Source organism: Pongo abelii, chromosome 12 (assembly GCF_028885655.2).
Source record: "Pongo abelii isolate AG06213 chromosome 12, NHGRI_mPonAbe1-v2.0_pri, whole genome shotgun sequence".
Classification (NCBI taxonomy): domain Eukaryota; kingdom Metazoa; phylum Chordata; class Mammalia; order Primates; family Hominidae; genus Pongo; species Pongo abelii.
This window is the reverse complement of record NC_071997.2, coordinates 89221597-89240133: the sequence shown is the minus strand read 5'-3', so window position 1 is coordinate 89240133 and position 18537 is coordinate 89221597. Positions and strand designations below refer to the sequence as shown.

The following is an 18537-nucleotide window of genomic DNA, read 5'->3' as shown; positions in this document are numbered from 1 at the left end:
CGATTTCCAATTTTTACCATGGCCCCCAGCCAAGTAACCATCATATGGCACTCTTAGACAAACAATAGGGGATTTGTTTAAACCAAAATGCAAAATGGTGATGAACTGCAGAATATATATATTTAAACAAGTTATTTCTCCCACTGTAACACGGAGAGTTTAGCTGTGCATGCAGGGCCAGCTGGCAGCAGCTTGCAGGGCCTGGCTGGCTACCAGGACTGCTCATTTACCTTGCCCTCCCTGGGGGAGGTGTGACGGCAGAGCTGCATTTTTATGGTATGCCCCAACATCCATCCTGCTTTTCTTGGTCTGGAGCTTTGTGAGTGTTTATACTCACAGCCATATGTAGACGCTGCCCTACAGCCCTCCTACTTGGATTTTCCTTTTAAAGTGAAGCCATCCTCCATGCCCTGCTCTGGTGGTGGACCAACTTATACGGAATTCTTACTGAGCCACCATGCACAAAGTAAGAGACTGTGAGCTGTTAGTCTGTCCAGAAAGTGACTGAAAGTCCAGCTATGCATTGCAGAGCACAGTGGGCTTTCCCTGGAAGAGCAGGTTTTGATCCTGGGGAATGTAATCTGTGAAAGCAGAGGGCCTTACCCACTCTTACCAGGGTTCTGGGTAGGCATTCAGCAAGGCCCCAGCAGCCTGCAAAAGGTACTGGGGTCCCCTTTTTAGGTTAGGGCCAAAGCCACAGCCTCCTCTGTTTCCCTTAGGATTGCTGCTGCTCTAGGAAGCCCACAGCTTCAATGCCATGCCTTTGCCTTTCCCTCCTAATATTAATCACCTGCCTTTCCAGGGAGCCCCCAGGGAGCCTCCAGAATCCTCATATTTTTCCATCTTTCTATTAGGCATCTTGTTCTCATTACTGTACTAACACTCAAGCTATGTGCAGAGAATGATGAAAAAGAGACCTTGGTGTGGGGCTTGGGATTTGTTCAAAGCCCGGGGAAACTGTTTTAGAGGGTGTATGTTTTTTATTCCTTTTATGAGATGCGTGTTTCCCTCCCTCTGTGACTTGTTTAAAAGTAAAGTTTAATATGCTGCCAGAGTAATTGCTGGTTAATAACTTAATAAGCTATGTGCTAGGAATTATGGGAGAAAAGTAGTATCCAAGAACACTTTTATTGTACAGTTTGGGGCTTGGAAGATATATAGCTTCAAATCTTATATAGAATGTTAACAGAAGTCCCCTTTCTTTTCAAACCTTACTTTCTCCCTAAAAGCATAAAAAAGGATAAATAGGTGAGGTGGATGAAATCTTCTAGATGCTGCCTGAGCTATGTAAATCACAAGGGGAGAATTTCTAACAGCACCGTCAACAGGACCGTGGTCATGTGAATTTGGCAAGGCACACACTTGGAAATTAGCCCTGGTAAAAATAGCAGTAATGATAATAACAATATCAACAGCTTATTATATTAAAAGTTTTCTCTTTAAAAAGTATTCTTATTTTATTTTATCTTTATAAAATTCTTAAGAAGGAAGAAAAATAGAAATTATTATTCCCATTTTTACAAATCAACAAAGTAGCTCAAGTGACCTAGCCAAGATAAGGGCAGAAACCAAGAATAGAATCAAGGTTTTCTAGAAAACAAATTGTATCTATGTGTCCCAAACACAATCAGGTGAAAAGTGAGACACTGGGCCAAGCAATTAGAAACCACGTAGACTGGTGTTATATCCTGGTAGCCAGTCTGGTGAAAAGCAAGGCTCCAAGTGCAGCTGTTTCTGTGAGGATCAGCATAAAGGCACATTTCCAACGTGGCGATTATGTTGATAGAGACTTCCTTATTTGACAATAGATAGTTCCCGTATCTTCTTAGCACTTTTATGTTTACACTTCCATTACTCACTATGCCCTCCCCTGCTGTCTTCTATTTCACACCTTCATTTTAGAGCTTCCCACTTTACAGATGAAAACTCAGGCCTAAGGAAATTACAGGCAACACCTTGCTGGGCAGTAGTCCAGCAGGGGCCAGACCCTTGACTTGCTAACCTTGAGTATTCTCTGCCTCTCCTCAGTGGCAGAGCACTGTGTTTTCTGGCTAGAGGCTTTCCATTCACCAAGTGCCTCTAGATGTGACTCTTCTTGTGGTTACCCAGGAGCACAGAGCCTGTGGACTGGTGAGGACCCGTCTGGCTTAGGGAGTCCTAGAGTGAGCCCCTGAACTTGTGTGGGAAGGTATTATTCCCAGAGGCCCCCAGGCCAGTCTAATTGCTGAGGAAGCCTGATCATCACTGGCAGCTGAGGGGAAGGAAAGGCTAGTGAGACTTAGGAGGGCCTCTCTCCAAGATGCTCCCTTGGCCCATTCATGTAAGACCAGCTCATGCTGCCCACAGCCCTCCTGGAGGTGGCCGAAACCCCAGCCACACGGGACAAATGTATCAGGGCTGAGCAGCTTAATATGAGGGCAGACGTGCTCCTGCCAGGCCAGTGCACTGCCGTAAAGCCTGCGTCAGTTACTGACTTCAGTTAAAGGTGCTGTATCTACCAGGTCACTACTGGAAAACAGCTCTGTGACCCAGGAGAACAAACTTATTTACATATTAAAATTTAGGGACAGCCAGCCACCTGAGAGTGAGGAAAAGGGATATGGAATAGTTAAATTTTGATGGCAAGAAGGTCTGGAGCGTGAAGCCCTATCCATGGAAGGCAGCTCCTAAGAGAGGGCCCTGGCAGCCCAAGGACATGGAGTTGTAGAATTTTCCACAAGGATGATCAGGCCTCGGGAGAGGAAGAAAGCAGGTCAAGAGGCAAAAAACAAACTTGCTATTTACCTCCCTAATTTGAGCCATCTTCTGAGACAGCCATATCTTTCAAGTAGGAAGAAGTCGCCTGCCCCCATGTCTATTACCTCTTCTACAAATATCAGCTTAGATTAGATCACTGTTTTGAAATAGGGAGTTAGGGTGCTTCTCTTAGTCCCTTCTGGGGCTACCAATAGGAGGGAAGCCATGCAGGTGGGTCTCCGGGCCCCCACCCCAGTTTAGACCATATTGAAACCATTTCTACTATCTTCAATATCTTGAATTTCCACATAAGCTGGTTTGAAGAATGAATTCTACTGGATTAGATGATCTCTAAATTCCCTTTACCGTTATAAATTCTGTGGTTCTATGGTACTCTTAGCAATGTTGGAAAGACAAAAGCCATGTGGTCTTAAGTGCATACAAGTATCTCTATTCCCATTACTATCTGCCCAGGCAGGCAACAGGGGCTTCCAGGTGACAAGGACTGCTACTAGAGAGATTTCTGTTAATCCTTAAGAGAGACTAGAAACTCTGATGACCACTAAGCAAGGGTGGAAAGATGTAAAGCATTTAGTGTATTTCATGTGCATATAGATAGCAGACTACTTACTAGTGTCAGCCAGAGCTCACTAACTTCCTCTTAACTCCTGATCAAGTCCATATTCCTCTGGCTGACATCTGAGGGTTTCCACAACTGGTCTCTTATCAAATCTTGCACTGCTCTCTGAAGCACAGCAGCTTTCCTTCAGCTTGATCTCCTCACTGGCCCATGATATATCACATGCACTCCCTCCAGTCCCTCCAGTATCCCACTGCACATTTGGTCCACCATCTTGATATGCTCTTTTCCTACCACTTTTTGGTGTTTCCAAATCACACCCTGCTCTACCGCCCATCTCAAATATCTAACTCCTCTGAGAAGGCCTTCCCTGACTATCTTAGTCCACACTCTTTTCTGAACTCTTGTACTTACTGTATGTACTTCTATGTGCTTCACTGTCTAAATTTTCATTTAGATTCAACCATTACTGAACTCTGACAACAGAGACTCCATTATATATATCTGATACACACACACACACACACACACACACACACACACACACACATATACACACACACCCACCCACATTAGGTTCCCACAATGCTGGGCGCTGTACTAAGATACCTTTTGTGTACTTGGGCAATGAGACCTTCACAATTTACTTGGCAACAAAGGTACTATACAAGTATAACTTTACTCAGTCTCCAATCTGAGACAATTAATCTTATCTTTTTTTTTTTTTTGAGACAGAATCTTGCTCTGTCACCCAGGCTGGAGTGCAGTGGCACGATCTTGGCTCACTGCAACCTCCAACTCCCAGGTTCAAACAATTCTTGTGCCTCAGCCTCCCAAGAAGCTGGGATTACAGGCCCATGCCACCACGCTAAAAAATTAACCTTATCTAATAATTAAACTCACCTATCCTTAAAGACTTCTCCCTCTTCCTGAAGACTTCCTTGACACCCCTACCCTGACAAGCTGGCATTTATTTCTCCCTTCTCTGCTTCTGCAACACACTTTGACTCATTCTAGCATTGACACAATCTTGTTTATAGTTATTTAAATCCATACTTGTCTTACTTGTGGGGTTTCTGAAACACAGACAATTATCATTCATTCATATATTTCCCACTGTGCCTACTACCATTGTCTTGTAATATCTGTGACTCCGAATTGGCTTTAATTGACTGAGAATGGCTCAATGAAGGTAACAAAGGTGTTAATTTATCCAAAAGATGGAAGATGTTACATGCTAAAGGAAAAAAAATAACCCACTACATTAGGGCTTTACATAATATTATGAGAATGTGCTGAAGACACTTAAAGCCTGCACTCCCTTGCAAGCTTAGCAATGACAACATTGTCCAAATCTTCCAACAGCAACACCCCAATAAGCCAACAGCTACAAGTGGAACAAGAGAGAGATTTCTGAGCCCTCTATTGAACTAACTGCCATCTCCAGGTTAGGTTTGCAGATTTCTATATTTAAAAAGTAGAAAGCATCAGCAGTTGGGGGTTGAATTCTTGGCGTGTGTGCAGTTGCGTAAAAGGACTATTTTTATTTCTCGCTGCACTATGAGGAAGCTTTGATCTTGGACGACTTGCTCAAAGGCCCAGGGTAACATATTGATCACTTTTGACTGCTTTTACCCAGACTCGTTTCCATAAGCTCAGTCGGTCAACAAGAAATACTTCATATATTTTCAAACTTCACTTTTCCTCAAACAGCTTATTCCTTTAAAACTTGAGGCTGTATTTGTAAAAGGGATATTTAATGAAGAAAATGTTTTGCACCTTGTCCCACTGGCTTGGGGTGAAATACGATAACGTTTCCTTTTGTATTTAAAAAACACAAACAGGATCTCATCCGGAGATATCATGACCTTAGACATTCCTGAGACGTCTGAAAGGGAAGTGAACATATGTCAGCATGCTTGGGTTTAAAATACACCAACTTCATTTCTCTCATCATTCAAATCTGCATGAGGCTCATGTGACTTTGAACAGGCTGTGCTGGAGGATTAAAGAAGGGTCCTAATGAGAACCTCTCTCTTCCAGTAAAATCTAGGAATTGAAAAGCAGTGACTACCTCTTCCATTTTTTTCCTAAAAAAAAAAAAACAACTTTTTCTAAAATTAAAAAAAGGAGGATCCTTTTTTTTGAAAGAAAAAAAGGAGGATCCTTTTTTTTTGAAAGAAAAAAAGGAGGATCCTTTTTTTTGAAAGAAAAAAAGAAGGAAAGAAAGAAAGAAGAAAAAATGAGACAGAGAAAAGAAACAAACCAAAAGGCAAAACATAACCCCTAGCAATGCCTGGAAACTTGCTGTGTGGCTAGTGATCCCTGTTAAGACTTGCTTCCCTTAAAGTTTTGGCATGGACCACAAATGATAGCCTTAAAATGTCACATGACCATCTGAATATTTTAACAATCATCCTGGACTGGATTCATTTCAACGGCATGGAAGTGAAACAGCAACTTGCAGCTGTGGCAAAAGGCTGTGGCCTCTTTCTATTTCAAGTCATTGCAAAAGAAGGATCTCTTTCTTCAGGAGGGGACCAATCCATGAGGGATTTGGGAAGGAGCTAAAGGACAGTGGGAAAATGGAAGCAGACCTAAAACCCAGTATTTCTGCCTGGGAAGTGTAGTCTCTTGTGTGAATAAATTTGGTGGTTAGAAAATAAATGCTGTTTTCAGCTGTTGTAAAGCAAAACAGAATCCTAAACCAGAACTTCTGCAGCTGGCCACAGACCCCCTAGGGAAGAACTGGGATTGCCACACAAAAGCCTCAGCTTTGTCTCTATAAGCATATTTTCCTTACACATTTAAATCCACAGGCCCTTCAGGAGCACACCATTCAGCTCAGTGGGGTCCAGTAAGCAAGACAGAAAAAGGAGAATAGATGGGAGTATGGATAGGGGGTGACAGGGGAGGAGACAGGAAAGTGACTGGAGTATGCATGAGGGGGATGGAGAAGCAGATGAGGCGCACATGAAAGGGCACATGGAGGACTGCATGGGGGTGTGAGGGGCACTTACAGGGAAGCTGGACAGGGAAGTGGATGGATTATTAGAATTAACTTGGGTAGCAAGTCATTGGGTCTGGTACATTGAGCAGGCTTTCAACAAACATTAGCTCCCTCTACCATCTCTTCCCCTCATCAGCACTGTTTTATGCAAAAAATTTATTCCCAAGGTTGCTTTCCTTGTAACCTTGGAACCTGGTCTTGTATTTCTGAGAGCCTGTTTTTCTCACCAGAATATCAGACTGTTATTTTCCAAAATGATAAACACACTGCATGCCAACAAAGCACTGGTCCCACACAGGGCACTGAGGCCACTGGGATGGCTGCCCAGACAACGGAGTATGGACTTCCCATAGAGAGCCCTGGGGCCATGAAGCCCCTCAACACAGGTCATCCCAGGTGGGTAGGGAGAGAATCTTGGGCTGATCCCTTCAGTAGCCTCAGCCCTCTCCTGTAGCTCCAAGCTCAGCCACAAGCCCTTGAGAATGAGGGAATGGGGATGGGAGTATTTCAAACGCGGGAGCTGGAAGATCACAGAGCCTGGCACTCTGACCCTGGCTCTTCAAGGTACGTACTCTGTCCCCTGGGAGCTGGTCAAAATGGAGGATCTCAGGCTCCACCCAGACCTAGTGAATGAGAGTCTTCATTTTAATAAGATTCCCAGGTGATTCACGTGCACATTTTCTTTCTGAGAATCACTGTTCTAGAGAAGGCTTAAATTACTGCCATTCAAAATCCTCACATAAAAACACTGGATAGATGGAGGCAGTGTGGTCAAGTACAAAGAGCCCAATAAGGTGCTGGGAGCTAAGCCCTCAACAAATGTTAGTAGTTGTCAGGTAGGATGTTAATTCTGGTGAATTCTGTGAAAACGGATAAATCCTCCAACCTCTGTGGGCTGTAGTACTCCACATGCACAGGGGTGAGAGTAGACTCTTAATACAATAAACTTCATGAGATTCCTTCCAGTTCTAAAATTCTAGGTCAATGATTCTATTTGATAAGACTCTGTTCTGTTGCTCTCTTTACACTGAAGTAGTGGTTTTAATATACAGTTGTAGTATTTGATATGGCCTGGCATACAGCAGGGCTCAATAGGTATTTGTTGAATGAAGTAATACAGGGATAGCTATTCTATTTAAGCTTCAACTTAATAAAACTGGGCTGAGTGTGGGTGGCTCATGTCTGTAATGCCAGCACTTTGGGAGGCCAAGGCAGGAGGATCACTTAAGGCCAGGGGTTATAAACCAGCCTGGGCAACAGAGCAAGCCCCTGTCTCTACCTTAAAAAAAAAAAAAAAAAAAAAAAAAAAAAAAAGGGCCAGGCGTGGTGGCTCACAGCTGTAATCTCAGCACTTTGGGAGGCCGAGGCAGGTGGATCACGAGGTCAGGAGATCGAGACCATCCTGGCTAACACGGTGAAACCCCATCTTACTAAAAATACAAAAAATTAGCTGGGCGTGGTGGTGGGCGCCTGTAGTCCCAGCTACTCAGGAGGCTGAGGCAGGAGAATGGCGTGAACCCCAGAGGTGGAGCTTGCAGTGAGCCGAGATCATGCCACTGCACTCCAGCCTGGGTGACAGAACGAGACTTCATCTCAAAAAAAAAAAAAGAAAAAAAAAAGTTAGCCAGGTCCAGTGGCACACACCTATAGTCTCAGTTACTTGGGAGCTGAGGTGAGAGGGTCACTTGAGCCCAGGAGTTCAAGGCTGCAGTGAGCTATGACCATGCCACTGCATTCCAGGCTGGGTGACAGAATGAAACCATGTCTCTCAAAAAAACGATTTTTTTTTGTTTGTTTTTGAGGCAGAGTCTCACTCTGTTGCTCAGGCTGGAGTGCAGTGGTGCAATCTCGGCTCACTGCAACCTCCGCCTCCTGGGTTCAAGTGATTCTCCCGCCTCAGCCTCCCGAGTAGCTGGGACTATAGGTGCATGCCACCATGCCTGGCTAATTTTTGTATTTTTAGTAGAGATGGGGTTTCGCCATGTTGGCCAGGCTAGTCTCGAACTCCTGACCTCAGGTGATCCACCCGCCTCGGCCTCCCAAAGTGCTGGGGTAACAAGTATAAGCCACCGCACCCGTCTCCAATTTTTTTTTAAAGTGCCATAAGCCTCCACAACAATCAACCATTAACCACACCACAGTATCAGGTTTAAATGGTACTTCTGAGGGCTAGTGAGATAACTTAAAATATCTGAATCAGAAACTCTGAGGGTGGGGCCTGGCATCATAGGTTTTAAAACCTCTCCAGATGATTCTAAAAACGCAGCCATGAACATTAAGAACCAGTATCAGCCAATCTGCTACTTAATAAGTGCCAATAGCAAGGGATACAAACTCCTGTTTCCAAGGGAGCTCAGGTAACCTAATGAGAGATGCGGCTGGGCAGGGGCCGTGCAGAAGCACAGAGTATACTCATCAAGGGAGGATGGCTGGGATTTAGCTCTGGCCCATTGTGGCCAAGTGGGAATTTGAGCCTGGTGGTGCCAGATCTTCCAGTTTTTCAAAAGAAGTTGTAGATCGTGATTTACTATGAAATTTCCTCAGTTTAAAATGTCAGCAAATAATTTAAAAAAAGAAATGTAAATCCTCCACAAGTCAAACAAAACACAACTACGGCCAGTCTGACCCGAATGTACTGTCAGTTTGAGCCCTCTGGCTGACAGTGCACAGCAGGCCTGGGCCTGAGCAGCACCCCAGGGAGGGTCCAGGGGAAGACTCCTTCTAAAGAAGATAAAACAAAATGCTAACTCAGGGCCATTTCTGTGTGGTAATATAGAAAGTAAAAACTGAAGAACAATCTGTACCCGTTTGACTTATCTGTTAACTCATGCCAAGCTGAAATGTTAACTAAAATGGCTGTCAGACATGTGGTGTGTCTCCCCAGTTGTTTTCACTGTAGAAAAGATTTTTTATATTAAGGCAGTTTTGAGAAGAGTTAATGAAATAATATTTACAAATCTCCTCATACGAAGCTTGGCATAGAGTAAGCATTCAAAACGTAAAAGTTTCCTCAACTGAATTTTTTATATCTTAGTTAAAATTTTGGTGGAGGTCTCTCACGCACTGTTGGTAGGCAGATGGACTTTTTTAGAAAACAATCTGGCAGTGTATACCAAGACTTTTTCCATTTCTCCTTGACCAATTTATTCCACTTCTGGAAATCAAACCTAAGGCAATAACCCACAATCACACACACTCATACACACACACACACACACACACACACACACTCATGTACAAAGATTTTTCTGAAACATCATCTATGACACTAAAAAAATGGGAAACAAACTGAATGCCAGTAATGGTTAGGTAAATTTAATGAGTAATTATTCAGGTGACAAAAATATGCTACCTTCAAAAATGATGTTTTCAAAGTTTTTTTTTCTTAATTCAAAAATAGGCAAAAGTATTTTATTTTTAGAGATGCACAGGTGGTAAAACTAGGAAGAAAAGCAAAGAAATAATTATCATAAAATGTCAAGACAATGATAACTTCAGATGAGTGATGGGGTATATTTTCTTTTAAATATTTTCCATTAAAATGTTTTAAATTGTGATGAAATATACATAATATAAACTTTACCGTCTTACCCATTTTTGAGTATACAGTTTGCTAGTGTTAAGCACATCCATATTGTTGTGTAACAAATCACCAGAACTTTTTTTTTTTTTTTTTTTGAGACAGAGTCTCCCTCTGTTGCCCAGGCTGGAACGCAGTGGCATGATCTCAGCTCATTGCAACTTCCATCTCCCAGGTTCAAGCGATTCTCCTGCTTCAGCCTGCCAAGTAGCTGGGACTACAGGTGTGCGCAACCACACCTGGCTAATTTTTTGTATTTTTAGTAGAGATGGGTTTCACCATGTTGGCCAGGCTGGTCTTGAACTCCTGGCCTCAAGTGATCTGCCCACCTCGGCCTCCCAAAGTGCTGCGATTACAGCTCTAAGCCACTGTACCCAGCCTCCAGAACCCTTTTCATTCTGTAAAATTAAAACACTATATCCATTAAACAATGCTCCATCCCCTCCTCTCCGTAGCCCCTGGCAACCACTATTCTACTTTCTATCTCTAGGTCTTGAGTACTCTATGTACTTTGTATTAGTATAATCATATAGTATTTGTCTTTTTGTGATTGGCTTATTTCGCTTAGCATAATTTCTCCAAGATTCATCTATGTTGTGGCATATGTTGGAATTTCCTTCCTTTTTCAGGCTAAGTAATATTCTGGTGTATGTATACACCACATTTTGTTTATCCATTCATCATTCATCAATGGACACCTGAGCTGTTTCCATGTTTTAGCTATTGTGCATAATGCTGCTATGGAAACTTCTTTGAGACTCCACTCTCAAGTCTGTTGGGTATGTATTCAAAAGTGGAATTGTTGGATTAACACAGTAATTCTATTTTCAATTTTTTGAGGAAATATCATACTGTTTTCCACAGTAGCTGTATCATAAAGAGTTTGAAATAATAACAAATGCTCTCATGATACTGTCGAGTGAAAAAAGGAAGGAAGCTATAACTTACATATACAGTATAGCCTTGACAAAGTTAAAAAAAAGCATAGGAAAAAAGATGAAGGAATTACATACAACTCTTAACCAATAATAGTGATTTATGAATTGTGGTAAGAATAGACTTTTACTCTCTTCCAAATTTTGTACTTGACTAATTTTCTATGATAAGCATATAGCACACAACAATGAACGGAAAAACAGTGAAAAAATTTTAGTAGGGCACATATTTATTTCTGGTTATCACATCCACTGCATGCATGCATTCATTCATTCATTTTCTTGAGACAGAGTCTTTCTCTGTTGCGCAGGTTGGAATACAGTGGCGTGATCTCAGCTCACTGAAACCTCCGCCTCCCAGGTTCAAGTGATTCTCATGCCTCAGCCTCCCAAATAGTTGGGACTACAGGCGTGTGCCACCACTCAGCTAATTTTTTGTATTTTTAGTAGAGACTGGGTTTCACCATGTTGGCCAGGCTGGTCTCAAACTCCTGGCCTTATGTGATCCACCCACCTTGGCCTCCCAAAGTGCTAGGGTTACAGGCATGAGCCACTGCACCCAGCCCTGACTAGTCCATTTAGTTCACTAAGTTTACTGAAAGAAACACACATGCAATATATAAACATACACATACACACTTATTTTTTTCCTTTTATAACCAAAGAAGGAGAAACTAGATAGCCAAATTCACTTCTGAAAAGTTTAAGCCTAATATAATACTAATTACAACTCTCAGCCAAAGTAAATAAGCGATCTAGCTGGGACAGCCGAGCTGGAATCTGCAAGTAGCAAGGGTGGCAGGGCATGGGGCTCATGTCCGTAATCCCAGCTTACTTGGAAGACTCTGGTGGGAGGACTGCTTGAGCCCAGGAGTTCAAGTCCAGCATAGGCAACACAGCCAGACCTCATCTCTAAAAAGAAAAGAAAAGAAAAGAAAAGAAAACAAAAAAAACTTAAAAAAAAAAAGTTTTTGTAATTAGCATGAGTGTCAGACTGGGTGATTCGTCTCTCATGATGCCCACTGCCATCCTTTCCAGGCCAGCAGCAGACCCCTACGAGACGGCTACTCTCATTTCGTTTCTGGTCTAGGTCAGTTTAGTTTTCTTTCAGTAGTTAGTAAACTGCTTTAGACCTATGAGAGAGACAGTAAACTGGATCAAGAAGGGAGGGGTGGAGGAAAAGGGGAAGGAAAGGACTTGAAGGATTAATGAGCTGATTTCCATTAAGGCTTTGACATCTTGGAATGAAAAGCAGCCTGTAAGAGCAGAAGCCCAGTCCTTTCCTGAAGCCATGTTGCCAGCTGACCATTCATCACCAAAAATTCCCCAGCAACTCCATGGCTATTGCTTAATCACCTCATATAAATCCCTATTAATCTTGCAAAGTCAAAACACAAATATAGGACAAAAGTCTTCATTTTATGTTCCCGCAATTTCAGAGTCAAAATTTAAAGACTGAATTGGTTATCCAATAGCGCCAATCAATTTTTTAAAAACTTTGAGAACAAAAGGACAAATACATATCCACTAGCATTGTTGTACTTATGGCACTGAACAAACTCAGGCTAATGATCAAATAAATTATGGAAGGAAAAGGGTATCGGTGTTAAAATTTAAGGCAACATTTTTTTCTTTGCAAAAACATTAATTTTTCATAGCTTATATTCAAAAGATACAGAAAATCCTTAGTAGACTCAAAGGAACATTTATTCTTCTTTCATGTGTAAATTACCAGGGACATAAAAAAGCCTCTTCAGTAGTTGAATTTGGAATACTCTGCACTGTAATATCTTCATGGGAAAGGCAGGTGAGAAAGTAAAGACAGGGGTCTGTTCTGAGAAGGGACCGCTAGGACGAGAGGGGGTTCGTCTGAGCATGGAGTTAACTAGTACAGACAGACAACTCCCGGAACAAGAGGACCTCAGGGACAGGGCAGGCACGTGACACCGAGGCTTCATCACTTATACCCAGTTCTATAATTTGCTATTTAGGAACCTCAAAGTTATCCTGTCAATGATGTGGATAATATAGAAAAACTGATACAAAGCTTTGGAATGCATTGTGCTGTCTGGCAGTATGTTTTCCTTCCAAACTCTATTTCAGGCTCTGAACACATCCTGATTAACACTTGTAAAAGTGTGCTGGGGAGCAAAAGGAAGCCTGGTGTTAGGAACCATTCACAGACCACCCACAAAGTGGAAAGTTCACACTTGGATAATAGAGAGTTGACTGTACTGGAAACAGAAAAGTGGCTTTCCTAGATTCTGGGCAAGGAAGGTGGAAACCCAGTAAATTGCAGTGATTCATTCCTTTGTCTTCTAGAGCTGGAAAATCATGGAGAAAAATCATAAGTGGGGTGGGGAGCAGAGGGAAGGAGAATGGAAAGCCCAATTAGAAAACAGCAATAGGGACCACAGGACAGGTTTTAAAAGACCAGGAGGACTTCTCTTCCTCTTAGCTGCAGAGGAAGCTGATGGCAGCTTTGTCAGCCATCTTCAGGCACTGCACAACATGAAGGTCCACTCAATGGCTGGCCTGCCGCTCCATCTCTTCCATCCCATCCAACAAGAGGTAATGGACTCAGGAAGCCAGTGGATAATGACTTTCTATGAGAAGCATGAAGGAGTAGCAAGCTAAGGGGGCAGAAACTCCTTCCTTACAGCACTTCAAGAACTAGAGTGTTAGGATACTTGGGACAGTCCTGGCTAGAAGCAGGTTTCAGAGGATAATTTCTGGACAGCCCTGACTTCTTGATCCCCAGAAATAACAGGTAGGAAGAAGTGGCCTATTACCTGGCAAACAGCTGAGGGTACTGATGTGATATGTATCTTTGGGACGCTAAGAGCCACACAGAAGGCAAATGGTACTAGGCTTGGGTAAACACTTTATGGGTAAGCAACTCCTACTCTCTAAATAAAATGGAGAAAACAGGTTGGGTGCAGTGGCTCACACGCCTGTAATCCCAACACTTTGGGAGCCCGAGGCAGGTGGATCACCTGAGCCCAGGAGTTCAAGACCAGCCTGGGAAACCTGTTAAAACTCCTTCTCCACCAAAAAACTGCACAAAAATTAGCCGGGCATAGTGGCGTGTGCCTGTAGTCCCAGCTGCTCAGGGGACTGAGGCGGAAGGATCACTTGAGCCCCAGGAGGTCAAGGCTACAGTGAGCCATGGTAGCGCCACTGCACTCCAACCTGGGTGACAGAGCATGACCCTGTCTAAAAAAAGGGAGAATAGACTAACAGACTAAAAATGAGAGGCTCCCAATAATTTTACTGGCATTTCAGACACAAGATAATTTCTCCATCAATATCCCTGTCCAAAGCTATTAATGTTGAGACAATAATTGAGATACACACATCCACACACTGGGAAATTCACCACTGGCTCCTTCACCAAAAGGTTTCTTACAAGAGCTTTCACTGTGTGGCCTGGGCATATTTCTTGAGCCCCATTCTCTGCCACTTGTGCCTTACACTTTAGGTTCCAGAGGGCTAACTTCCTTATGGGTCTGCAAACCTACAGTGCCGTTTCATATTGCTGTGTCTCTGCCTATGCTATTACCTAAGCCTGGAATTCCCCTACCTGTCTTGGCTACTTGGCAAAATTCTGGCTCACTCTTGATGGCCAGTTTGATGTCAGCCCTCTCTCACCCCCTCTTCTGGGGTACTGCTGTACCTACTAGACATTTGTTATAATACTTAATATACCAGATGAAAATTATTTATACACATCTTTCTCACTTCCTGGAAGTCCCTGGAGCCAGGACTAGCTCTTTTATATTTCGGTATCCCTACATCTCCTAACAAAAAGGCTAGCAGGTAGCCTGTGCTCAACAATGCTCTGTTGAATTAAACTGATTTGAGAGCCTCACACAGCCCATTACTTGACTTGCCATAGAAGGTAAGAGCCCAACAAAAGTGACCAAAAGCATACTTTTTGAAAAATAAAAAAGAGAGTCTTCTACCTTAGACAGCCAATATACTTTTTTTTTTTTTTTAAACTTGTTTGTTTCTCAAACTCTAAGCATCAGAAATTTATTTATTTTTGAAGCAAGGTCTTGCTCTGTCATCCAGTCTGGAGTGCAGTGGTGCAATCATAGCTCACCAGAGCCTTAAACTCCTGGGCCCAAACCATCCTCCTGCCTTAGCCTCCCAAGTAGTTGGGACTACAGGCATGCACCACCATACCTGGCTAATTTTTGTTGTTGTCATTGTTTTGTAGAGATGGGGTCTTGTTATGTTGTCCAGGCTGTTCTTGAACTCCTGGGCTCAAGCAATCCTCCTGCCTTAGCCTCCCAAAGTGCTGGGATTACAGACATGAACCACCGCACCCAGCCAATAAACTGACTTTTAATTAAATGCGTGTACTATGGCAGGAAAGGTGGTAACACTAACACATGCGCCTCTTCTGGAGCTACTCTGGTGGAACTTACAGAGGACCTACGGGGGCCTTTGCAGTTAACACTATCCTACCACCACCAGACTCCTGCAACACAGATTTTGAACATGGCGTTACAGAGAGGACTCCCTGTATATTACATGAGAAATTCCTTTTACTCCTTCATCTTTCACACAGTAAATGTTCTAAGTTCCAGGATAAACTAACAATGGCAAGGATGAAAAATATGTTTCTATTCTTTTTTGCCTTGCTTATTCAAGCTACCTTACTACCCACCTAAGAAAGGCAACTTCCATCCCCTCTTGCTATTCACACCCTATCTGTCCCTCAGTGCCTGCTCAAGCCTATAGCAATCTTTAATCTCTGAGTTGCCACGGCACCTAAGAGTCTGTACCACATGATTTAGTCAATTACTACCTTTCATTGTTATAATATCTAACACAGGACTGGGCACGCAGCAGGTTTCAACAAAAACAAGCTGATTGGTGGGCAGATAAAAAGCCATATTACATGCCCCTCAGTCACTTAGCAGTTTTAGAAAAATTGTCAAGAAAATATTTTTCTTTCTTTACCACAACCCAAAGTTCTAAAAGGATAAATACTCCAATAAGTTTAGAAAACTCATGCCAATGACTTTTAAAACTCCCCACAACTACAAACAGCAATTCTCAAATGTATTCCTAACCCCTGATAACTCCTTGCTCATGTGGGATTTTAACATACCTCTTGGCCAGCCAGAGTTTGGCTTTGGTACAAACAGTGATGTCAGTCAGCTCGTGCTGGAAGTCTGAATTCGTTCCATGTTTGGAGTCTGAGTAGGCTTGCAACAAATGAAAAACCTAAACCAAAAAAGAAAAAAAAAATCCTGCTGTGAAAATATATTTTTCCTAAATGCTCAGTTCCTCCCTTTTAAGTTTCCTTAAAATGCTCCCCTCAAAGAAAACAGACACCTGCAGAATGTAGCTCTGGTCCCTTTGCAGAAAGGCATGTTGGTTTTGGAGGATGTAGCAGTGGCGAGAAACCCAAGTCCTTAATCCATACCTTGTTATGGGTTTCTCACACAATCCCCAAAACTGATGACTGTGGCCCAACAATCATCTGCCACAAGAGTTTATTACAAACAACCTATACACTGATTTCAGCAAAGAAATGCAAACATCTTTATGTTAGCTGTTGCACATGAAAATAAAATGTGCCTTTTAAAGTCAAAGTCTTAAATTTAAAGAAAAATACATTGTTTGAGAGTCTAAACTGGTTTACATGTCTGAATTCATTAGAACAGTCTTGGCTAAAGAAGTAGGTCAAACTAATTCTTGCCTTAGCAAATACTGGGCAGTGATGTTTGTAACTATTTAGGGTTTTTTTTTTTTTTTTTAGCAGATCTTCCCGTCGATGTCAGGAGTGAATGCAGCAATGCAGCCATGCCCCACTTATACAAGGATACTCGCGTATATGCACGTATGCACGTATGTATGTACTGCATTCAGCAATGACATCCGCAAGGCCTCTGTGAGGAGTACAAATCTATAGCAGACAAAGAATAAGGACAAGGGCATAAATGAGATCTTTTGACCTTGGCTAGTGCCAAGGAGAAAAATGCATGTCAAGAGAAATCCTTCAGTCTCCAGCCTCCTTATCTAAATCAAGAGGAAGAGGTGGGTGCGGCAAAGTAAGCATAGATAAACACACTAAGAACTCTGAAAGTCTATTTTAATAACATCTGTTTTCTTTCCCTATTATATCCTTCTCTAGAGCTGTGAATAATTCTTTCTGTGTAACCAGATTCAACGTTTTCCTCTCTTTCTCTCCTATCAACAAGGGGCTGACAATAGTGAAATAACTGAGAGTTAGATATGGAAGGGGGTAATGAGAAACAGAAAAGGCCAGATAAAATCAATCCAGAGTCATCAGACCCTAAATCGGTAAGCTGGCAGGTTTTACTGGGTCAGACGTCTGCAATCACCAACAACAAATACATGCCAAGCACTTTCTGTTTAGAGAATCAAAATAAATTTCTTCTCAACAGAAGTAACTGTACAGGAGAGTGAACACAAGTCCCAATGTGGAGACTGAAAATGCTTTCTCTAATAATGGATCTGTTATTGCAGAAGCAACAGATCAAATGTCATGCCTTCACCACACCCCCGCAGGGACCCAAACCACCCGTTGTGGAGTCTGGAGCAATGGGTCTGGCTGGAGCTTCTGTTCTTATGTGGTGACTGCCAGAGGGAAAAAATACCTCCCTCAGCCTGAATCCCCACTGTCCTGAAAGAGCTGGCAAAGTCACTGGGCTTTGCTTTACTTTTCTCTACAGCTGCACAAAACCAACCACCAGGGCTTTTCATGGTGTCATAGGATCGCAATTAATCAGCAGACACCAGCAAAATACATGACTTCGGAATTTACTTGTAAGGAAACCTGTGAGATTTTTAAATGCTTCTCATTTAGAAGCAATCACTTCAAAAATAACTCCTGATGGATGTTTAAACTTAGTCCTATATTTGCTCACCTTACTTGGCAAAAACAAGACTGTTTTTGAAACGCTTGGTAGCTCTGGTTTATGAAAATCAGCCTACAATTCTGTCACACTGGGTACAAATCAGACAATTGTGACTCTGGTTATTCACCAGGAATGGAGAGCGATCTATTTACACGAGATAAATGGAGAGACAGGTACGCTGAAAAGAACTGTGGCGGAAATAAGCATGTCGAAGGGCCAGGGTCAGAGAAGTCAAGGAAAAAAATGGGGCAGGGAAGGAGAGGGAGAAGAGAAGACAAGGGAAGGAGAAAGGAAAGAAAGTTTTATAAGCAATTGTATGAAACAGGTTAGTGTTTCTGAGATATTTTTCTTTAAGAAAATAAAAATATTTGAATACACAACTAACCTCATAGACACTTAGTGTGTTGGGTTCAAGAAAAATGAGACCATCCTTTGGCATGAGGTCCAGGTATAAGGCCAGGCCCTTCGAAACTAGGATTTGATCAAGGTCAGACTCAGGAGCTCTGGCAGCTCTCAAGAAGGGCAGTTTGTCCATCAGCTCTTAAAGGATGGCAAGCGGCAAGGCAACTCTTTCTTCCTCACTTTCCTAAAGTTCTGGTCCCAAAGAATTCTGAGGCTAAGAAAGCAGTCAGGCCCAGGCCTGTACTGAACCAAGCACAGAGAAACCAAAGCTGCCAGAACCAAGGAGGACGATTAACTGAACACACATGAGAACTCAGAAGTTCAGTGTCATTTTATGTGTCCTAAATTGGTAACTGAATCCAAACATTGTCAACAAATATTTATTAAACAACTCT

The 18537-nt window shown here is 42.5% G+C and overlaps 1 protein-coding gene across 7 annotated transcripts in view; it reads right to left on the bottom strand.

Annotated features, from left to right (window-relative positions):
• THADA (THADA armadillo repeat containing) overlaps nt 1–18537 on the bottom strand; it is a 361316-nt gene that overhangs the window by 95768 nt on the left and 247011 nt on the right. For all 7 annotated transcript variants that reach the window (XM_024242323.3, XM_024242322.3, XM_063713447.1 and 4 more), the window contains one exon: nt 15964–16079. In XM_024242323.3, coding sequence (XP_024098091.2) covers nt 15964–16079 — 116 coding nt within the window. The remainder of the gene's footprint in view (nt 1–15963; nt 16080–18537) is intronic.